The sequence below is a fragment of the Sus scrofa genome, chromosome 9, assembly GCF_054392235.1.
Source record: "Sus scrofa isolate SSC_HxYL_T2T_F1_AM1 chromosome 9, Sscrofa_HxYL_maternal_Yorkshire_Landrace_v2.0, whole genome shotgun sequence".
Taxonomy (NCBI): domain Eukaryota; kingdom Metazoa; phylum Chordata; class Mammalia; order Artiodactyla; family Suidae; genus Sus; species Sus scrofa.
The window spans coordinates 39,654,142-39,677,922 of record NC_139391.1 but is presented as its reverse complement, the minus strand read 5'-3'; the positions used below and the strand labels follow the sequence as shown (position 1 = coordinate 39,677,922).

The following is a 23,781-nucleotide window of genomic DNA, read 5'->3' as shown; positions in this document are numbered from 1 at the left end:
TTTGTTAGTTATACTGTATTGGGGGTAGGTTGCAACTGTGCCTTCATAGTTGAGAAACCTGTGACAACAGGAGATCTGGGCTTGAAAAAATCTCTCCAGCCCTAGGGGATCAGTAGATCCAAAGCAGCCTTCCTGTTAACAAGGGAAAACTTAGTGTTTTACGAATCTGACCAGCAGTACTTTGGTCGCAGAATAAACTCTCTTTATAGCAAATGGGGCAAGGGAGTATTTTTGAGGTGACTTTTTTTCCCCTTTGGTTTTGAAGGATTGAGGTGAGAAAGGTTTCCTTCTCTTCCCATTTCCCCTTCTGTAGCATATGGGCCCAGCAGCCAGTGGACTTGAACTGAGAGCCTGTTCAAGGCAAAGAAACCTGACCCTTGCACGCTTCTCACTGGAGAATTGGAAATCTTTTATGGGAAAAGCAGAAGGTGTTGGTCACCTTCCACCTGCCTTGTGGCAAGCAGAGCATGATCAGAGGTGACCATACAGTCACAGTGATATGGTCTAGCATTGCTCCTCCTGTGCCCTCTGTGTTCAGCCCTCTCCTCTAGCCCTTGGGCGCAGGGGACACATTGGGAGACCATGAAATGTGAGGGCCTTTCGCAGGGAGGCTACTGCTGTTCCCCACTTAACTACGGCATAACTGGCTCGGGTTGATAACCACGTGAGCATCTTCTCCATCTAAGACTGTAGACTGTGTGCAGGCAGGATGTCTGCACTGGGGAGTCCTTGGGATACCTGGGGAGACACACCAGCATCCAGAGAGGTGCTGCTGGGGCATAAGAGCAGGGGTTAGGTCCAGAAGGCGGGGGTGGGAGGGACCAAGGAATGTTCCTCGAGGAGAGGCCATCCAAAGATTACGCCGCGTTCGTGCGGGAGGGGGAAGGAGGAGGGAAGGTTAGGAGGCTGTTCTAGGTGAGAGGTGACCAGGGACTGAAAGAGGACAGATGGACTCAGGAGACCATGGTTGCAGAGAAAAATCAGGCCAAAGTTTAGATCACAGAAGCCCACGGCTTTCCCCAGTGGCCTGTATTGAGTTTTTTTTTTTTTTCCCAAAGTTTTTTTTTTTTTGGTTGCACCCATGGCATGCAGACTTTCCCATACTATGGTTCAAACCTGCACCATGGTAGTGACACTGCTGAGTCCTTAACCGCTAGACCACCAGGGAACTCCTCTTTTCTTTTCAAGGGTTTTTTGGGGTTTTTTTTTGTATCAAGCTTTTAAATTTTTACTTTGCTTATTGTTTTGGTTTGCTTTCTCCAGCTGGGCTGGTCCCTGACCAAAAGCTGTCACAGGTTGAGCAGCACTTGCTAGAGAGATGAGACCCTAAGCTTATCTCATTGCCCATTCTGTTTCTCCTGCTGGTCCTGCTTCCTTTTCCTGTTTGCCTCCTGAGCACACCTCTGGTGTAGATGGAGGGAAGGAGAGGTTCTTGGGGAATGCCTTCCGAGGTTTTTAATTTCCCCTAAGCTGTCCTTATTTCCCCAAAAGAGGCGTTCTTTTCACGACCATATGCCGAGAAAGAAAGAAATTGGTTGCTTTAAGCACTAAGGTGTATTTATTTGAAGGTGTGCAAAGTGTAATGTGCATTTCATCCTGGTTACTTGCTGGTTATTCCTCTCAGATTCCCTATTTCCATATCAGTAAAACAAGAATGATAATATCATATATACTTTATAGGACTATGGTAAGGATTAAATGAAAGCTGAAATATGGAAGTGTTTTTAAATTCTAGAGCATTATATAGGTGGTCAGGCCTTCCAATTAATTAGCAGTCTGCCTAAAGTTCCAGAATCATGCTGATTTTCCTTACATTTCTCTTCCTCAGCATTTCCTGGTAGTATATACACTGAGCCAACTGCAAAAGCAGCAGGATCCCATGCTGTTTGCCACAGCAGTTTGTCACCGTCAGCACTGTGACAGCTCATGTTGCTGACTTTGGGCCAGTTAAGTTGGACTGTACTGTCCCTCAGAGGTATCCCTCTCAGATGGTGCATGAGATGCTCCTGGGAGCTTGATCCTAGAACGCCTTTGCACCTGTGACATGGGGCTCTTACGTTCCCTCTGTCTTCTTGAAACAGTGGTTTTTGTAACAAGGAGAAAGAATGGTATCACCCACACGTGACGATCACTCATGTCTTAGACCCTAGATCAGGTGGCCTATCATCCAGCTCTTCCTGAGGAAAAGAGAAGGTTTTCACAAGCCTGCAACATCATCACCACATGATCTTTGTAGAAATGTAAGCAGGTTGGTTTCTCAAATGTTTATATCCCTACAATTTAAATCTGCTTTCTTTAGCGTTCACTTCGAGATCATTTTTTCTTTCTTCTTGTATCCATCTGTCTGTCTCTCCATCTGCCATCCATTCCATCAGCAGCTATTTTTTTGGACATTGTCAGAATCTTAGGTGTATAGTAGTGAAAAGTACACACAACTCCCTGTCCTCCTGGATCCTACAGTGTCATGGGGAAGCTGGCATTAAACAAGCAACCGTACAGATGAATGTGGAATTACAACCTGTGTTAAGTACCTGAAAAGAAAAGCACAGGGCGCTGGCAGAGAAGGAGTCAGCAGAAGGACGTCCCTGGAGCCTTCCTTTATCTTAAGTCAGCCGGTTAGGCAGGTTTGGAAATCAGAAAATATTTATTGAACAGCTATGATGTCCTTGTCACAGAGTTAGATTATTTAAGGGGTATAAAAGTAGTAATTAGACACAGAGTTTACCCTTGAATAATGTACAGCTTTTGTAGTTACACGTATGAAAACAACTTGCAAATAGTATTAAGTAAGACCATAGAAGGTACCAGGTTGTGTGCTAGAACCTCAGAGAAAGGAGAGATCTGTGGAGGTTAGAGTAGACTGAGAAGGCTTCCTGAAGGAGGCGGTGCATGAGCTGAGGTTTAGGGAAAAAGATTTGTACGGGTGGTTAAGAGACTAATTCAAGGAGAAAAAAATCATGAGCACAAGTGGAAAGATAAAAAGAAGCCTATTGGATGAGAGGCCTGAGGGTCCATAAAGAGAACTTTGTTATTTATTTATTTTGTCTTTTGTCTTTCTAGGGCTGCACCCATGGCATATGTAGGTTCCCAGGCTAGGAGTCAAATTGGAGGTACAGCTGCCGGCCTACACCACAGCCACAACAATATGGGATCCAAGCCGCGTCTGCAACCTACACTGCAGCTCATGGCAGTACCGGATCCTTAACCCACTGAGCAAGGCCAGGGATCAAACCTGCATCCTCATGGATACTAGTTGGGTTCGTTAACCACTGAGCCACAATGGGAGCTCCCCATAAAGAGAACTATAATTTACCTTTTTGGTTTAAAGTTGCTTTTAGTTAACGTGGTCTGTAATGTATCATTGAAATCAGCACTTTCGAAAGGAAGAAGCCCTTCCCTGGGCAGATTGAGGTCTGTGGGCATCCTGTTGTGATGTGGCCAGAATACAAGGACTTATCCCAGAAAGCAGGACGGGAGGATGAGGCACAGAGATATGGTTCCTTTGCCCCACAGTCCGCGTTCACCAAGTGGATTTGCCTGTAGTTTCCTTATTTAATTTCCTGACCTTTCTTGGTGGTGTAGCCTGGATTGGGTTTTAGCTATCTGTCAGGGAGGTCATGAGGATAGTTTGAAGACAGTACCGGCCCATAAACACATTGATCTCTGAATGTGTGTACCAGAGGTGACTCAGCCCCAGGAGAAAGCAGCCTGAAGATTATTAGAGCAGTATTGTGATTGATGCAAATGTAGGAGTTCTGACTATTTATCAGCATGTGAAGAGGCTTGTTTCCTGTTGGAATTGTTGGAGGATAATCACAGCTTTTGCTGTTGGACTGCCGGAGAAGGACTCACCAATAGGGCCGGGTGTTGTTATCCCAGTCGCGGAGAATAGCAGCCCCATGCCCATCCATTCTTTGCCTGTTAGGCCTCTTCTCTGCTTTATCAGAGGACTGGAGACTCCAAGGCCGTTAGTTTGAGAGAGGATCCAGGCTTAAGGATCACCATTTTCTAGTCTCCTTGCACATAACTAGTACCAGGACTGCAGCTTCCTCCCCCTGAATTTCTGAGTCTGTGTCTGGCTAACATTATAAAGGTCTATCAAACATCCAAGATAAGGGCACTAAACTAGTTGAAATACCCTTTTTTTTTTTTGAAATACTGTTTTTTTTTTAAACCAGACACATTCGTTACTCTGGCCATCTCATGTTACATACCTTCTAAAAGGAGAGAGGATTTTCTTTTTCCTTCTTTGAAGACCGATATAATGGCTACTTGTATAAAATAGCTGGACAAGTGGGTGGATGTAATGCTTCCTCCGAGATTCCCCAGAGGGGAGTGAAGGGAGAGTGTGGCCACAACAGGCCAGCTCAGTGGGGGCTCCTTTCTGAGGATGTTTGGCTGAGAGAGTCCGGTGGGAGGGGCTCTCCGGGATGGTGGAGTTGGCCTCCTGAGCGACAGCGCTGTTTGTAGCTTTCAAAACAAGTTGGGAGGCTCTGCTCCTGCTTTGCACAGCCACTTTCTGCCCACTCTTTCCTCCTTTATTATAGGTCCCTTTTATTTCACTTGCTTTGCTGTCACCTTTGGTTTTTGGACTTGGATTTCATTCTTCCCCATTTTGGAGCATATTAACCTCACCTAACTGAATTTTAGGGTTGCCTGATTAGGGGCTTGTGGAAAGATTTAACTAGGGCAGGATTTCAAAGCCCTGAAGATTTATAATTACAGGTAGATGCCACTAAAGAGTAGAGCTTAACATCTTCCGCTGCTGTGGTAGGAGAGGGGCCTTTTCTAGTCAGAGGACCTACAGCCACAAGGCAGGGGCTGTGCTGATATAGCATCTGTTGCTTGTGTTCTTTCAGTGCCCAGCACAGGATTCTCGTGGTCACTGAGCATTACCTGCAGTAGAGAGTTTTTTGTAAGACCCTTAGTCTCCTTTAGCATTCAAGAAGAAATGAATCCAGCAGCTGTGAGGCCCAAAGAGTCCATGGCAGACATCGTATTCCCGGCCCCTAACCTCAGCATAAGCAAGAACTATTTATTTCTTAAAGGTGAGAAGACCAATCAGAAGTTGAAGAGAAGACCAGTGAAGCGCAAATTGGTTGGAAGATCTTGTTCCCGTCATTGCTGTGTAATAGATCACCCCAGACTTTATGGTATAAAAGGACAATGGCTGTTCGTTATTGTTTTCTCTCCTGGTTCTCTGGACTGATGGGGCCCAGCTAGGCAGTTCTTCACTTACTAGGGTTCTCTTGCGTTGACCATCAGATGGTAGCTGGAACTAGAGGCATCTCAAAGGGTTTCCCACATGTCTAGTGATTGATGTTGGCTGTTGGTTGGCTCTTAGCTGTGGCTCTCAGAACACATCCTTGTGGCTTCTCCATGTGGCCTGTGTGTCCTCACAGCATGGCGCCTGGCTTCAGGATCTCAGGAGCTAGATAGATAGCTTTTTATGACCTAGCCTTGGCATTCACACAGTGTCTTTCCCACCTCATTCTGTTCACTGGAAGGCAGCCACTTGAATAGTCCATGTTCAAGGAGAGAGGAATTAGATTTCCTCTGTTATTGGGAGGAGTGTCAAAGAATTTATGGATATGTTTTAAAAACATCACAGCTCTTTTGATGCTATTCTTCATCCAAATTAGATAATTTTTGAACTGTTCCTCCCTTCCTTCTCTCCTTTCTTCCTTTTTTCTTTCCTAATGGCTGCCTCAGCAGCATATGGAAGTTCTTGGGTCAGGGATTGAATCCAAGCTGCAGCTGTGACCTATGCCACAGCTGTGGATCCTTTAATCCACTGTGCCAGGTGGTGGATAGAACCCGTGCCTCTGCAGCAACTCGAGCTGCTGTAGTCAGATGTTTAACCCACTGAACCACAGTGGGAACTCCTGAAATTTCCTTTTTAAAAAGAGATTTCTTCTAGAAGATACATACGGCACTCAAAATAGTACAATAGGCTGTTTCCATCTGCAGCTTCTTGCTACCCAGGTGGAAAGGGAGACTTCACTCCATGGCACAGTTTGGTTTGACCTGCTTCGGATGGGGTTCAGATCCTTTGGGTGGAGTGAGTTCTCCCTCCTCCTGTAATTGAAGCTCTTGTCTTTTCCTTACGAGTCAGTCCCAGTGGTGCCCCTTTAGCCCCTTCATGTTTGACAGAACACTGGGAAACTCTAAGGAAGAAGTGATGAGAGTTTCTGTGCTTTTGTGATTCTTTATCAGCTCATTCTCTTAAACTCTGTTTCTTTACCAGTGTTTGGCCTTTCCTTTTTTTCTTCTCTCCAGATGCTTTCCTAAGACCCTTCATCTGGCAGTGCTACTACCTCAGGCTAGATTTGGCTTCCAAATGCATTGGTGTTTTGCTCGTTGTATTCTTCGACTGCTTAATCATTATCTGCTGACATTTTAAGAAAAATAAACCTTTTTTGTTTTTCTGAAGCTCAGAGAGTCTACTTTCCATTGTTGTGGGATTAGTTCTCCAGAAAGAGGGTGTCTGTGCTTCAAGTCCGTGGAATAGAGCTTCTCAGGTGTGAAGAGTGCAGACATGGTGCATTTTAGAACGGCCACTGCTTTGAGCTCACTTAGATCAGGCAGCTGGCATCATCAGAGGTGTTTGCTCTTGAGAGTCAAAACAACATCTCCTGTTAAATCTCATAACTCCTAGCACATATTAGGATCTTGGAAAATACTGATCAATTATTTGATGTAGTTCACATTCTTAAAACTGTATTTATGCCAGAGGGGGAAAAAAAAAGTGGAAAAAGAATTTCTTTAGCAGCCTCTCATGCCCTTATTCGGTAGAATAAAGATTGTTGAGTAGGTGACTGGCTTCAGTGTCCTACCTCCTGGAAGGCTCCTTCTTGGAGCCCCAGGTACCAACCCTAAGGAAACCAAAGGCCACGTGTAGAGAGGAGGCCCCGTGAAGGAGGCTGAAGGCCTGAAGCGCTGGCTGGATGCACAGTGCATGGCGGCAGGAACCCCCACACAAAGCCACAGAGTTGAGAGAAATAATCAATTGTTTTTTTAAGCTAAAAAAGGAAGGATTATTGAGTTATTTTAAAGTATACTCATCCATTATTTCCTCTCGGAAGCTCACCAGAGTCACCTCAAGTGCTACTGTTTGTCACAGTGAAGGAGCTCAAATCAGGGTCCAGAGAGTAGGGACAAACACCTTGAACACTGCTCCATGTCTTCTCCACAGGAATGGTGGATGGAGCAGGTAGTACCTTCACATCTGAGTGGCTGTCGGATAGTGGAAAAAGGCTGGTTAAGAGTGTTTCTTTGGCAACTTTGGTAGGACTGGAGGTCGGAAAATGACTGCTTGCGGAGTTCCCGTTGTGGCGCAGTGGTTAACGAATCCGACTAGGAACCATGGGGTTGCGGGTTCGGTCCCTGCCCTTGCTCAGTGGGTTAACGATCCGGTGTTGCCGTGAGCTGTGGTGTAGGTTGCAGACGTGGCTCGGATCCCGCGTTGCTGTGGCTCTGGCGTAGGCTGGTGACTACAGCTCCGATTCGACCCTCAGCCTGGGAACCTGCATATGCCGCGGGAGCGGCCTAAGAAATAACAAAAAGACAAAAAAAAAAAAAAAAAGAAGAAAATGACTGCTTGCTTAATACCAGTTCTTTCTCAATTCCCTCATTCTGAATATCAGTGAAAGGTGACTGGTCAAGAGGTTATGATGTTATGTCAGATGATTGGCCAAGGCCACAAACCAGCAAAATGATTCACTGTCTACACCAGTCTCGAAGTGACATGATTCCAACTTGTGCCTCAGCAAACTTCCAAATCATTATACGGTATGGATCTTTGGAGGCTGCAACCCAAGAGTCAAAGCTATGACTGTATTCATTGACTGTTCAGGGTCTGCGGATGTGCCCACTGAAAACTGTCATTCTGGTCACATGGGCGATGATAATGCAGCAAATTTTGTGTGAACTGAAACCTGGGGCCTGGGGGTTACTTGACCTTTTGTATTAATATTCTCTTTGTGAGGTAAGATATGGAGGGTGCAAGTAGTTCTGTGTTGCTGGCACAGAGGGTGAGGCTGAAGAGGTAAAAACGAGACAGGAGGGGAAGTAGGAGCCAGAAGATGCTATAAAACATGGTAAGGGGTGTGAGAGTAATCTGATCGGCCTGTGGTGTTTAAGGGACTCTGTGAAGCCCTGGTCAGACTGAAAACTGTAGGTCTTCCGAGATGCTTTACATGGCCGGCACGATGCGTTAGAATGGCTTTGAATGCTTTTCTCTAATTTGTTACCGTCTTCAACATTCTCTGTGGTCTTGTCTCTTGTCCTTCCTCTTCCTGCTCCTTCAGTCCTTGTGAGTTTCCCTGGCTTCTGACTCTTACTGACATTTGTATCCTACAGGTGTTTCTCATCTAGTTTTTCCCAACTTGTGTTCTTAAACTCACGGTATGTGAAGCCTTCCTCCCCCTCTAAAAAAAAGATGAAAACTTTTTGGGTAAAAAAAAAATTCTCTTTGCAGATGTGGACACCCTCCGAGTCTCGCTAGTGCTCAACACCCCATGGGCCGCCGCAGCCTCCCCCTACGCGCGTACATACACATCATGCTTTGCTCTGCCCCACCTGATGGCTTTAGGACTGAATTTTGGGAGCAGAGAAGAGAAAGAAGAGCTTCCTATTAGTATTACTTTTTTCTTTTTACGGCTGCAGCTTGCAGCAGTGCCGGGTCCTTAGTCCACTGAGTGAGGCCAGGGATTGTACCCACATCCTCGCGGAGACTACGTGGGGTTTTTAACCTGCTGAGCCACAGTGGGAACTCCCTTGGTATTTCCTTTTCCTTGTGGAAAGTGAATATTGCCAGAGCAAGGGAGGTAACCTGAGTGCTCTAAGAGTCAGGACAGATCCTTCACTGACAGGGTGTTTGTTGAGCTCTTTCTGTGGCACTGTTCCGAAAGCTGGAGCATAGCAGTTAGACAGAAAGTTCTGTCTTCAAGCGACTGACATTCTAGTGAAGATTAACGTGCAGCATCTAATTCCTGTGTCTGTTTGTTTTGGAAAAGAGATAAGTGTCATCTCTGTCTTCCTGACCATTAGAGTAACGTCTCTTGCCCTGTTTCCTATGAAAGATTATTAAAGACAAGTCACATTTTTGCTGCATGTCAGCTTTTTGAGCAGTTCTTAAATTGCTTGATATTGGGAGTTCCCGTCGTGGCACAGTGGTTAACGAATCCGACTAGGAACCATGAGGTTGCGGGTTCGGTCCCTGCCCTTGCTCAGTGGGTTAACGATCCAGCGTTGCCGTGAGCTGTGGTGTAGGTTGCAGACGCGGCTCGGATCCCGCGTTGCTGTGGCTCTGGCGTAGGCCGGTGGCTACAGCTCCGATTCAACCCCTAGCCTGGGAACCTCCATATGCCGCGGGAGCGGCCCAAGAAATAGCAACAACAACAACAACAACAACAAAAAAAAGACAAAAAAGACCACAAAAAAATAAAATAAATAAAATAAATTGCTTGATATGAGACTATAGACTGACTATGGCCAAGGTTAAGTCTTGAGGGAATTCTGAGATTCTCTTCAGAACTGAAGGCCAGCTCTGCTCTGAGGGTTCTAGAAAGTCTTTCTCTGTGATGTGGGCTAAGTGCAAGAGAGAACGAGAGTCAAAGATGAAAAGAGAGGCAACTAGCTTTAAAAAGAGAACTGGCAATGAGCTTAGACTGTGGTTCACAAGGATAGTAATGTTTGGATGGATAGATGGATGGCTGGATGTGGATAGATAGATAGATAGATAGATAGATAGATAGAAAGAAGAGAAAACTGGAGTGCTAGGGTGTTTTCTTTTTAAAATGAAAAAAATCTATTGAACTGGTGACATCAAGACTGGTGGCCAGTCTTCCATTGACGTCAGCAAGAGCAGATTGAAACCTCCACAGTAGAGTGCCCAGAGCCCTGATAGATGGGACTGGTAATTGAATTAGAAAACATTCTGAGCCCTCATCTAATGATGCTCTTGAGGCAGTCCCTTTGTCCACGTTTGTTTCATCCTTGAATTGCTTGAGTGACTTATTCACTAGCAGGGGAAGTATTTTGCGTCTCCCTAAATTATGCTGCCTGTACCTCCCCAAGGCAGTCCTTTGGCATTTCACATTATTTAATGTTATATGAGTTTCCATCGGCATTAGCTTTGTTCTGCTTTGTGATTCAGTCAGATCTTTGTGTGTATAATTTGTGCACACACATGATGTTCCAATGTCCAGCTGCTCTTTTCTTTCACAAAGGCAAATAACCATTTTGATTTCCCTTTTTCCAGCAACAATACAGTATAACAATTTGAAAGGCCCCAGTCTTGCTTAATTATTAAAGCTATTGATAGGAAAGAAAGTGATCTAGAATAGTAGCTACGGTGTTATAAATGAAAAAGTCAAGTTAGCTTGTTGTTGGTTTAAAAAAATTTACAGAATCTTCCCATCCCAGCTCAGAAGTGTATATGTTGACTGTTTATTCACTTCATCTTCTGGAAGAAATTAGCGGCTTTAAATGTTAAAGATAGATAATGCTGTTAATGGTCACAAGTAAAATCTGCAGGAGAAAAGGAGGATTTTTTTTCTAAGTTCTAAAGACTTTTTCAGTACCAAGCTCTGAGGATAAATTTTTCCTAACTTCTCCTTATATTAAGTTCCCACCTCTTAAATAGTTTTGTGTTCAGGCTTAACCAGAAATACCTTCTTGCATCATGAACACATTATCTAGAATTTGATGCTAAATTTTTTACGCTTTTACAGGAACTGAGGAAGCATGGGAGAATCCGAATGCTTCTTGGACCTCTTGATGTATCCTAGTCAGACACGTGTTTGTCCTTAGCAAGATGATTATTCCAAACCACAGATTCATTAGGACTTTGAATTCCTCATTGAGAGTAAGAAAGAACTTCTAATTTTGAGGAAGTGAAAGAAGGCTGGTGTGGTAAGAGTGTAGTGGGCAAGGAGGAAACTGGTACAAAGTGAGGAGTAAGAAGGCTAGATCTCCTTGGGCTTTGTAGGTCATGAGAAAGAGTGTGAATTTATTCAAGTCGCTTTCTGGTTGCTACCGCGTAGACAGAGCATTTAACCTGAAATGCCTATGGCTTTGGTTATGGAGGGGCAAGTTGCTTTTCTGGCTTAGTGTACCTTGGAATGTTGGACCGATAAAATGAAACAGTGTCTGGTCAATGCGTCTTCCAAACCTTTGCAACCTTCAGTGTTTGTCCACTCTTCCAAATTCGGATTATCACTTTGAATTTCTGTATCAATTGTTTAGTATTTAGTATATACTAAGTTATGGTTACGTGTCATTCATTTTCTATTTCCTCCAACTATAGATTATTATTAGCTCTTTGAGAACAGAGGCTTTTGTGTCTTCAGGGCCAGCACACAAAGCCCTACACAGAGTAAGCATGTGGGTTTTTTTGTTGTTGTTGTTTTAAGGATTTGAGATTTCCTTTATTCAAGACTTTGTCTACTCATTTCTTTTTGTATTTTTGCTATTTTCTTGGGCCGCTCCCGCGGCATATGGAGGTTCCCAGGCTAGGGGTCGAATCAGAGCTGTAGCCACCGGCCTACGCCAGAGCCACAGCAACGCGGGATCCGAGCCGCGTCTGCAACCTACACCACAGCTCACGGCAACGCCGGATCGTTAACCCACTGAGCAAGGGCAGGGATCGAACCTGCAACCTCATGGTTCCTAGTCGGATTCGTTAACCACTGAGCCACAACGGGAACTCCTAGACTTTGTCTACTCATTTCTAAAACTTTCTACAAGTAATACATTTCACCTACTTTTGTATATGTTTGAAGTTTTCTATTGTAACAAGTGGAAAACAAAGCGGGTTGTAAAAAAAAAAAAAAAAAGCAATATGGTACAAAGTGCAAAATAAAAATTCTCTGCTATATAACAGGGACTGCTTTTTTTTTTTTTTTTTTTTTTTTTGGCCTCACCTGCAGCATCCAGAAATTCCCCAGGCCAGGAATCGAACCCGTGCCACAACAGCAATCCAAGCTGCTGCAGTGACAACACCAGATCCTTAACCTGCTGTATCACAAGGGAACTCTGGGATTGCATAATTTTTGTTTTAATTGATATTGCTAGGATTGCCTTTCCAAGTGGCTCTGCATGGTTCCATTTTTACTGGCTATATCTTCACCAGTGTTTAACACTGTCAGACTTTTCAACTTTTGCAAAGATAAATATTGAAAAATTGTATCTAGATTTACATTTCTCTGGTAATTTTGTAAAATTGAACATTATTTCATAAGGCTATTAGCCATTTTCATTTTTTTGCATATATACATACCCATTTTTTTTTCAGATTCAGTTCCTATTTACATTTTTTTTCTCTGTTTATATCCTTTGTCATTGTTTCCTTTTGAGTTATTTGTCACATCAAGTGCAAGAACACTTTGTATAGTCTGGATACTCATCTTGTGTTGTGTGTATGGTAAATATTTTGTACCAGTCTCCTTTATTTTTTTACCTTTGTTTCTGCTTGCCTTTTGCATTCAACAGGGATGCATAGTGGCCCTTCTTCCACTTCAGGGAGGTCAGTATTTTTGATGATATGTCCCATGTAGAGCCCAAGATAGTTGGTTTTTTTTCCCCCAGTTTTTAGAACTCCTTGGCATGATCTATCAGCATTAAAATAGTCATGACTGGAGTTCCTGCCGTGGCTCAGTGGTTAACGAATACAACTAGGAACCACAAGGTTGCAGGTTTGATCCCTGGCCTTGCTTAGTGGGTTAAGGATCCGGTGTTGCCATGTGCTGTGGTGTGGGTCGAAGATGCAGCTTGGATCCCATGTTGCTATGGCTCTGGTGTAGGCCAGCGACAACAGCTCCAATTGGACCCCTCGCCTGGGAACCTCCATATACCGCAGGACCGGCCCTAGAAAAGACGCACACACAAAAAAAGACAAAAAATAAAATAAAATCGTCATGACTGTTTACTGTCTTGGCCCATAGACTCCCTTTGTTTTTATATTTTTTAGTTATTTTATAAATAACTTATAAAAATAAGGATGAGTGGATAAAGAAACCTTCATTTGAAATTTTAATAATGATTTAAATGTAGCAACTCCAAAATGTTTATTCTGTATTCTCCTGGTTTTGAATATGTACCTGAAATGAACACCTCTGAATTTACCTAACTACTCATCAGCTGTCACGCATGAACCTGGAATATGTTCATCTGGAAAATACTAATTCCAGACTTCAGATATATCTCTCATAGGTTCTAGTTTATTACTTCTGGTTCTTCTTTCATTTGTATCATCAAAATGCAAAACTTGAAGAATTTTTTTGGAAACCTTTAATGGCCCCTAATTTTGTCGAAGAGAAGATTGCTGTCTTCTTTGCTCCATAATTTAGGTGTTTTTCTTTTTAGAGCTATAATCTTCAATCAAAATGATCAATCCATTGAATTTTTTATTTTTTTATTATCTATATCCTTCTAGTCACTTTCATATACTAATCTGCCTTCAACATTTGTCCACTTATGAACTGTATCAAATAAAATTTGGTACACAATATCATAAAAATGAAAGAATATAGTTGTATGCCTCTTGAGCGTAATAGGAGAGTCCAAGTTCTTGTTGCAAAATATTGGATGATGAAGTTGTAGGGGAGCAAAATTTTCCTTCTACTCTTACAGGTTCTTTTGGTTGGCCTGATGGTCAAATTAACGTAAGATAGATTTGTAAGAGAAAAGCCAGTTTAACTTCATATATTCAGCAACCTCATAAGAATAAAAGACCCAGGACTTCCTTGGTGGCCTAACAGGTTAAGGATCTGGCATTGCCACTGCTGTGCCTGGCGTCACTGCTGTGGCGTGGTTTCAGCCCCTGACTGTGGAACTTTTGTGTGATGGGTATAGGGCACGGCAAAGAGACAGAGAGACCCAAAGGCAGGTCAGGCAGTTGAAGCTTGTATGCCATCCTGAGCTGAGGAACAGGCTAGAGGCTGGGTCTTCAGAAGCAGGAGGGTCAGTCCCCAGGATAGCAAGAGAGCTGGTGTTTGCCCTGCCACACAGATGTGTCATTCAGATAAAAAGTTATCTCTGGTAATAGCTCTCTCTCTGAGCCACGTTCCCTATCTGAATTCTTTTAGGTAGTTAAGGGAGTAGTAAAAAGTTGTTTCTGAGTCTTGTGGGCCTTATCTTCAGCTCAAAATAACCTACATGCCAAAGCCGCACATTTCGGGGAGGCTCATTCTGAACCCTTGCAAAGTCCTTCCTATTGAATGACTGACTGAATGAGAACACGTATTTCCTTCTTAGAAATATATTGTTTACTCCTCATTTCTTTTTCCTTTTTGGCCGAGATGTCACGTGGGACCTCAGTTCCCAGCCCAGGGACTGAACCCAGGCACAGCAATGAAAGCGCTGACTCCAAACCACTAGACCACCAGGGAACTCCCCTCTTATCATTTCTTGAGTTAGAAAATTCGTCTAGTATGTTGTCATCTAAATAGTCATAGTCTGAAATTTTGCTTATATCATAAAATTTACCATCATCAATCTTGAGTGCTGCTCTTTGTCTCTTTGCATTGTCTTCTTATTTGTCTAGTATTGTGAAATGTCTTCCTCTGTCAGTTTTCTTCTCAGTGGCATTAGGAACAGAAATTTTAAAATTCTTAACTCTCAGTTGTGTTCAGTGAAAACAAAATGTAGGCTACAAAGATAGTGTCTCAAGTGTTTTGAAACTTATGGAAAGATGACACATACTTTGAACAATGTAGTGGGAAAATTGAAGGATAATGCAATAGTGATTAATTACATCACTTTTGCATCACCCTTTTTGGTGATTTTATCATTCTTTTTCTTATCATTTGTCTTTTTTTTTTTTTTTTTTTTTAAAGCATAGCTATAGTTGGGAGTTCCCATCGTGGCGTAGTGGAAACGAATCTGACTAGGAACCATGAGGTTGCGGGTTTGATCCCTGGCCTCGCTTAGTGGGTTAAGGATCTGGCATTGCTGTGAACTGTGGTGTAGGTTGCAGACATGGCTCAGATATGGTGTTGCTGTGGCTGTGGTGTAGGCCAGCAGCAATAGCTCCATTTAGACCCCTAGCTTGGGAACTCCATATGCCATGGGTGCAGCCCTAAAAAGACAAAAGACAAAAAAAAAAAAAAAAAAGGCAAAAAAAAAAAAAAAACCCAAAAACAAAAAAAAAAAAACAAGTTATGTTGAGTGAAAGAAGCTGACACAAAGAAGTACAGTTGTCCTTTAACATCTGAGGGGTGACTAGTTCCAAGACCCCCCTGGATACCAAAACCTGTGGATTTTCAATCCCATAGTTGGCCCTCCATCCACAGTTTCCACATTTGCAGATTCAAGCAGCTATGGATCATAAATGTAGTACATGATCCATGGTTGGTTGAATCCATCAATGCAGAACTTTGGATATGGGGTAACTGTATGTGCTATACGATTTCAATTATATGAAGTTCAAGAATGGATGAAATTTATCCCTGTTGCTAAAAGTCAAAGAACGAACTAGAAAGGGACACAATGGAACTTTTTGCAATGATGGAAATGCTCTGTATCTTGTTTTGGGTGGTGGTCACACTTTAGATCCATGCATTTTAATGTATGTAAATTATGCCTCAATTAAAAATGAGTAAAACTAAAAAAAAAAAAAAGAAAACTGAGAGACTTGTTTGCTTGAAAACCAACTAGAAAAAGCAGAGTGGGGCTATAAAAATTTGCTGTGATTAAGTATGGGCAAGCCAGCTGTAAACAATTGAGAAAAATCATAAAATCTAGAAGTATTCTGCACTCAGAGTGCATTATTAGTGTCTCAATATTCTTGTTCTATTTTGGATAAAATAAAACTTGAAATCATATGACAATCCAAGGTGTTATAGGAGAATGATATAGAACATTTATATATGGGCTTATGTTCAGAGAAGAGGCTTTTGTCTTATGGGAAAAGATTGGCTAGTGAATGAATGAATTTTGTGTTTTAAATAAGGAAAATTTTTTTAAAAATTAAAAAAATAAAAGCATAGTTGTAAATAATCCAAGATGTAGAAAAAAATAAGACCACTGAGATCCTATAATATAGCTTAAATTCATAAAAGGTTGTGATGGATCCATATGATAGTTACAAGATACAATGAGTTTCATTCTGTTTTTGAAAATAAGTAGGAGTTCCTGTTGTGGCTCATTGGAAACGAATCTGACTAGTATCCATGAGGACACAGGTTTAATTCCTGGCCTCACTTAGTGGGTTAAGATCTGGCATTGTTGTGAGCTGTGGTGTAGGTCACAGACACCGCTCAGATCTGGTGTTGCTGTGGCTGTGGTGTAGGCTGACAGCTACAGCTCCGATATGACCCCTAGCCTGGGAATGTCCATATGCCACAGGTGCAGCCCTAAAAAGACCAAAAAAGAAAAGAAAAGAAGTGTAATTTCCCTTTGTTGTTTGGAAGACTCTAAAAAGAATAAAATCGTGAGATAACAATCCTCCCAAGTAGTAAGGAATACTTTGAAAAAGAAAGTGAAAAAGTAACATTGGGCCCAGTGAACCTACTGGTTTACCAAGGACTGAGTTGAAGGGAAACATGTATTGACTGTATTATTGAAGTTTATATTGTGGAGTCAACTGGAATGGAAATGATGCTTAGTTCAGTTTGGCCCTACTTTACTACACTGAAGCCTGTAGGAATTTGCTCTGGCTTACAGTTTTCTGTTCTGACCTTCCCCTTATCTGTACAGCATGGACAGAAAGAATACATTAACTTCTTTTTGATTGAGGTAGGTGCTTCCTCCTCCTGTTCATTTCCCTTGCGGGAGTCATGCTCTATCTTGTGCGTCTCTCTTCTAAGCCTCTTTTCTCTATCAAAGCCCTTGAGCTGTTAGCTGTTGAAGTGAAGTGCATCTCTGTTGAGCCCAGAGCACTGCCAGCGTCCCAGTTGGGAAGAATCTCTAAGAGGTGTGTATGCCAAGCACGATATCATTGTGTGCAGGCATTGCAAGAGTCTGCCAAACCCAGGGGTAGGCTGCCAGTACAAATGCCACGTTGACGTGACATTTACAAGTTGAGAGTCTGGAAAAGGACTGGCAGTGGAACACCCTTCAGCTGCCTCATTTAGGTTGGCAGTACATGGGTTTTAGACTCAGAAATCATAGTCAAGAAGTAATACTTCATATAGAATTAAAACTATCACTGCCGCTTTTTCTAGGAAGTGATGAATCCTGTTAGCTTGTTCCTAGGATGCAGGATAAACTGTGGTTAAGAGTACAGAATCTGGAATGAAATCTGGCTTTGAGTGAGGGCTTTAGGACTTACTGTGTGACCCTGAAAAGGTTACTTAACCTGTGTAAATCTCAATTTTCCATCTATAAAATAGGGATAACATCACTTTCCTCATTGTGTTATTGGATGGATTAAATAATATCTTTGAAAGTGTAATAAGCACTTTCCCCAGTGCCTGTTCAACACTAGCTATTCAATAAATGTGAGGTATTTTTCACATTCTTTAGAAACTCATGAGAAATTCAGATTTTTAGCTGTTCTTAACTATATTTTAGAGCAAAGCAAACAGACTCTCTCTCTCTTTGACTTGGGAGTTGCCAAAACACTCTGCACAGGAAGCCGGGGACATAGTTTGCTTTACCTCACTAGGAAAACTGAGAGCTGGAGTCAGGATCATTTGAGTGTTTGGCATCTCTATAGTTTCTTAAGTACAGAAACCCTTGGGGTATTCAGAATCTGTTTCAGTAATAGCAGTCTTTTGATTGACATGGAATTTTTCTGTGACAACTCTGATGCGAATTGCAGACCTAGAGCTATTCTGAAGGACACCCTGTGACTTATTAGAGGGACTCTCATTTTGGTGCTGGTAAGAAGGTATTTGGTCTTAAGTCTTTTATCATGAGCTGTTGCTAAACAACAGACTTTTCTGTGCTGCTTATGTAAAATATAATCCTCACCATAGCTCTTAGTTTATTTCCTTTAATCATTTTCAATCCCATTAGTAAATGCTCTCAAAGGATAAAATTTTTTTTTTTTTTTTTTTTTTTTTTTTTTGTCTATTTGCTATTTCTTGGGCCGCTTCTGAGGCATATGGAGGTTCCCAGTCTAGGGGTCTAATCGGAGCTGTAGCCACCAGCCTACGCCAGAGCCACAGCAACGCAGGATCCGAGCCGCGTCTGCAACCTACACCACAGCTCACGGCAACGCCGGATCGTTAACCCACTGAGCAAGGGCAGGGACCGAACCCACAACCTCATGGTTCCTAGTCAGATTCGTTAACCACTGCGCCACGACGGGAACTCCTCAAAGGATAAAATTTTGTCTTGTTTTTTTTTTTTTCCTCTTGTTTTTCAGATCTTCAAAGCTGCTGCGGGCATTCTATGTTCCCTTCCTCTCAGATCAGTATACAGTGTATGCAAACTACACCATCCTCAAACCCCGGAAAGCCAAGCAGATCAGGAAGAAGAGCGGAGGTTAGCAACGTGCCTGTGGCCCCAAAGGACAGCCATCCTGTTAACTGGTGATTCCACCTGCAGGACCCCCTCCAAGTCACTGCTTGTAACATGTGTAATAAAGGCCATCTGACATGAGTCCCGGAATCTGGGTGCTTTGGGCTGTCAGAGTCAATCACATCCACTTCTCGCCTGTCTCTGTCCTGCATGTACATCCTGTGCAGCTAGGTGGAGAAAGGCCAAGTCTGGTAGATATATTGCTCCACATCTCATTGTTTTTCTTCTATTCAATTATTTACTAGACCGGAGAAGAACAGAACCAGCTTTCAGGAAGAATTGAAAGTCCTGGGACTGGATGGCTGTGTTGAGCTATTCTCCACACTCTGGCCTGGCGTCTGGGAATTAGCCTCTCTCGAGCTGTGTGAGCTTCCCCACCAAAGCTCTCTGACAGCTCCTAGCAGACCTTCTCATTCAAATCCTAGTGCTGAAAAGGAGCACAGCCTCGCTGCCAACTTCCACGTCCTTTCCCCACCAGCCAGACTGAGTTTCTCTAAAGCACTTTGCTGTGCTAGACTAGGACCCCGTCCTGGAGCCATCTCAGGAAAAAGGCAACTATTTGAGGAACTGTGACTTAATTTCATTGTAGAGGATGCCTCTTATTTTCATTTTATTTACTTTACAACAAACTGCAACTATATGGGTTGGTTTTTTTAATTTTTTTTGTACGTTTTAACATGCTATTTTTTAAATTCAAGACTTCCCTGTATAAGGGCATCGCCAGACCAGATCATAACTGTACAGGACATGTTTGGAGAAAGTTAATTCTATCAATTCATAGATTTGGATGACATCATATTTCTACGTAATTTATTCTGAGGCCGTTTCTGAGGAAGTTAAGAATCTCCATTTGTTTTTTTTAAACAACCCTAGTGAAAAAGACCAGTGGATATTTATGGCACCTATTTTATCTCTTGCAAGCACATCCTGCATGGGGCACTACTTATCAAATAGGCAGTGATAAGGACCTAATTAAAACAATAAGTATATACTGTGTTTGGCCCTTATATACAGTATTTCATAGTTTACAAAGCACTTCCACATTATCCTGTTTGATCCTCACGGTCATGATGTGAGGTAGACCAGGCAAGTGGTCTTATCCCCATTTTATAGATGAAGAAACTGAGACTCTGGGGCAGGAGGAGGTAAGCGTCCTTGCCCAAGGCCACACCACCAGTAAGTGGTAGCACTAGGACTGCAGCTTGGGCTGCCTGACTTCTCACCCAGTGCTCGTCGATACTGCTCACTTGACAATGAAAACATGTCTTGAAAGAGTGATAAGGCTGGTCAGAGACCTGATGGGTAACGAAACTGAACTTTTTTCTTTTCCTTTCTTCTTCTTCTTTTTTAATGGCCGCATCTGAAGCACATGGAAATGCCTGGGCCAGGGACTGAATCCCAGCCACAGTGCTGGCAGTGCTGGATCCTTTAATTCACTGCACTGGGTTGGGGATCAACCCCCTCCTCCAAGCGACTCAAGCTTCTGCAGTCAGATTCCTAACCCATTGTGCCACAGTGGGAACTCTAACTTTCTATTTTAAGGAAGAATTTTTCTCTGTGTTTCTTTGAGTTCTTTGGAGCTGCCAGTGTGCCTGTTGGTTGGACCATCACAGCAGTGCTCCTTGAGGCAGCCTGGCCTGTGGCAGGAAAATTGTGCTTATGTTTGGAAGTCAAGCTCCTTTGCAGCCCCACAGGGTCCCGTGTCCGTTCCATCCCTCTAGTCGGTCACATTACAGTGCCTTATTTCCCTAAGGGTAACTGTGTCTAGTATCTGCAAATAGGATGAATCTATTTTTCAGAGTTTCCATCATTCATTTTTCAAAGAGAAGGGATTTTCAAGAGGAACTGATCCCAAGAGAGGAGAAAAGAAGTGATACGAGAAGAAATAGCTCGTTACCATATGAAGAGTCTCCTTGTTGGGATGGGGTTGAAGCACTAGTGAGGCAGTAGGTCTAGATAGTTAACAGTAGGTCCCTGTTAACTAGAGAGCGAGGGTGAACTGAGATCCAACGTACTGCTCTAAAGATTTTTGGCATTTAATTTTCAGTACTTGATCACTGCAAATATTGGCACACGTGGTCTGACTACAGGATAGAGAATTTTCAGTGTAATATCCTGCCATACCTGTAGCGGTAGTTGACTGTCTTTCACAGTGGCTAAATCTTGCTACTTTTGGCAGAGGTGAATAAGGGAGTACAGTAATGGAGAGCCATGATGCATGAAAGTGGTACAAGGCTGACCTACTTCAGCATCTTGTGTGTTTAAAAAAAAAAAAAAAAAAAAAAAAAAAACCTCTGAGCAAGAACTTCCTGTAACATATATAGCACTTAAATGGTCATTATCCAGGAATTCCTTGGGAATATCAGTTCCTATCCCTTTTAAAACCTGATTTTGGTTTTCTCTGTCCTAGGAATGTCTTCAGTGAGAACACACTAAGTTGCAGAAGACTGTGCCTAGGTAAAGGATGTAAAAATCCTTTATAGGTAAATGATTTTTGTCGTGAAGGTGTTTTTCACATGTTACATAAACTCGAAGGTAGCTTTGCCTGGGAAAAGTCTTCACCTGGTAAAAGTGGCCCTTCTCCAGAGAATCAGTGTTCAGCATGAGCTGAGTGCTGCCCTCACTGTAAGCCTAAAGTATCAGGTACTTTTTTCTTCATAGATTGTTGACCGTCAAGGAAAGGAGGGCTGCAGATTATTGATTATGGAGCTGGGTGTACTGGCAATTCCAGGGTTCTCCCAACTCCAGAGCTTAGGACCCTGAGTCCTAGTAATGAACCAGCATCTGTTATCAGAGATTACTTGTTACCTGGTAGGTGTCATTTAAGAAGACAGACCAGTCATTTTAGTCTCTTGAGATAATAACAGAAAATTGAAGCCTACATTCTTTTTTACTGAATTCAAGTTTAGAAATTGATTCTGTGTTTTAAATCAAGGTGTGTCTTGATCCCAACAGTTTATGTGGGTCATTTTTTTCTAGTTTGGAGTTCTGGGGAAAGAACCTTAAAAACCCCATGTGATTCTGCAGCATTAGATCTATTGACCTTTTGGGCAAACCCAGACAGAGATCCTTTATTGTGTTTTGCATTTCATGAGATTTACTGAAATAAGAATTTACTGTGATTGTGCAGTCTTCTGGCCAGTGTCCAGCAGCTCTGCTTTAATTTGGTCAGTTTTATTTTCTCTGCACAGGGAAAAGAGGCACAATTTAATCTTTGCTTCCATAAGCATGTTAAAGCTCATGTGTTAATTCATTCTTAGGCTCCTGTATTAAATGCCTTGGATAAACGGTTAAATGGACACGTGCTCAGCTTTAATTTTTTTGCAACAGAAAGATCTGGCTTCCGTATGGCATTGTTGGTTTTCAGAGGCTCTCTGGGGTGTTGGTAAATCTAAATGAATGTTGCCTTTACTTTTTCCAGCGTGTAATGTATATAACCATGTGATTCATGCTGCAAGTCAAATCAGGAAGCACTACAGTGTTGAAGCCAGAGGATTGTTCAGTTCATTTGTCTTCCTGATCCTCCTGCTTTATTTCCCATGTCAGTGTTTACATTCCATACTTGTATTTTCTGTGAAAGAAAAAATTAAATAAAACCTGGCAGTTTGATTTTCCTTTTCCTAAGGTGGTATTTTCTCGTTTGCTTTTAGCTTTTAAATCTTCGGTGGAGATTGGAATCTGAAGGAGCTCAACTCCTTGCATCTTCCCCACTTTACCCTTCAGTGTAGAGACCTCCTTCCGCAGACCAAATAGCCCACAGTATTTATTCTGAAAACTTGGGGAAGAAGCCATTGGACAACCCAGTGAGGGTTAGATTTGTTTTGTGGAAAAACCAAGCACAGTGGGAATTACTCAGTATGTCTACGTTGTACCTCAGAGTTTCTGAGTCCATGTTGTGTTTTGAGGATGCGGATTCAAACCCTGGCCTTACTCAATGGGTTAAGATCCTACATTGCCACAAGCTGTGGCATAGGTCACAGATGCAGCTTGGATCTGGTGTTGCTGTGGCATAGGTGTAGGCTGGCAGCTGCAGCTGCAATTTGACAAGAAAAAAAAAAAAAGGAATCTCTGGACTTTGCAAATCTTAAAATTCATTGAAATGTACACCTAGTAATAGCTAACATTTAGGTTATTTACTGCTTCATTGAGAGTTGTCGGGAGCAATAAAGCTTTTTTTGTGAATCAATTTCTAACGTCATCCCTATATCTTGCACCTTATAGCCGATAATTTCTGGTAGCCATCTAGTTTTATACCATTGGTTACCAGTTTTCTTTCTATAGGACGCCAAATGCCTGTGAAACGTGATTTACTTTTCCCACGTTATTTAAGAGAAGGATACTTTTTTATTAATATAATTCCAGGAAGTCCACAGCTTTAATGAATTTGTTTACTCCGCCTAAAAGATCACCCTTCTCACTGTTCGTTACTCTTACTTTGAGGGCCAGCTTGAGTGCCCCTCTCTTTATGAAGACTTCCAAGACTTCAGACGCCTGTGATTACTTCCTGAACCCTCTTAGAGTACCTAGTGTCTTTACTGATGACATAGAACCTTAACACGTAAGCCGTGTAAACCTGTCTCTCAGTCGCACTGTTGGCACAAATGGGGGCAAAGACTTCTGCGTATTCCCAATGTTCAGCACAAATCCCTGAACTTTCTGGTTCGTGCATGTTTCTTGACAATGAAGAAAGGACACTGCAGACAAACCTGCAACTGATATACAGCTGTTGCTTTCCATTTGGCTGATTTTCAGGCCGCAGGAAGTAGAGCAAGTCATAAGCCCTGTAGTAGTCAAAGGGCAGTTTGGCAGATGTGATTGAGGCCCATGCTCTGTATATTTTAGGAATTCTGAAAGGTACATGCTTTCACTTAAAGGCAGATTCTTCAGAGGACTGTCTAAAAAGAGATTATGTACTTTTCTTAAATATTTTTTTTCTTACTTGATTTCTGAGGATCAGACAGCCCAGGAGAACTTCTGAATGCCTTTGAGGCAGAAAACTTCTTCTCCAGGCGTGAGGAGGCCCTCCTACTCCTACCAGCAGCCACACACCTTACTAGTAGTTCTAGGAATTCTCTTGTGGCGCAGGGGGCTGAGGATCCAGTGTTGTCACTGAAGTGGTATCAAGTGTTTTTTTTTTTTTTTTTTTGTCTTTTTGTCTTTTTGCCATTTCTTGGGCCACTCCCACGGCATATGGAGGTTCCCAGGCTAGGGGTCCAATCGGAGCTGTAGCCACCACCCTATGCCACAGCCACAGCAACGTGGGGATCCGAGGCACGTCTGAAACCTACACCACAGCTCACGGCAACACTG

General features: G+C 42.6%; 1 protein-coding gene and 1 long non-coding RNA gene across 31 annotated transcripts in view; one reads left to right on the top strand and one right to left on the bottom strand.

Annotated features, from left to right (window-relative positions):
* ALG9 (ALG9 alpha-1,2-mannosyltransferase) overlaps positions 1–23,781 on the top strand; it is a 104,343-nt gene that overhangs the window by 68,941 nt on the left and 11,621 nt on the right. For 12 of the 30 annotated variants that reach the window (XR_014814323.1, XR_014814328.1, XR_014814326.1 and 9 more), the window contains one exon: positions 18,317–18,435. Coding sequence is in view for 19 of the 30 variants with exons in the window: in XM_084974317.1 (XP_084830443.1) it covers positions 18,317–18,435 (119 nt within the window). In the remaining 11 variants the exon portion in view is untranslated. 30 annotated transcript variants of the gene reach the window in all.
* On the bottom strand, positions 5–9,433 carry LOC146399851 (uncharacterized). The gene is made up of 2 exons (XR_014815256.1): positions 7,527–9,433; positions 5–3,062 (listed from the first exon to the last, which is right to left on the bottom strand). It is a non-coding gene; the product is annotated as an uncharacterized LOC146399851 (long non-coding RNA).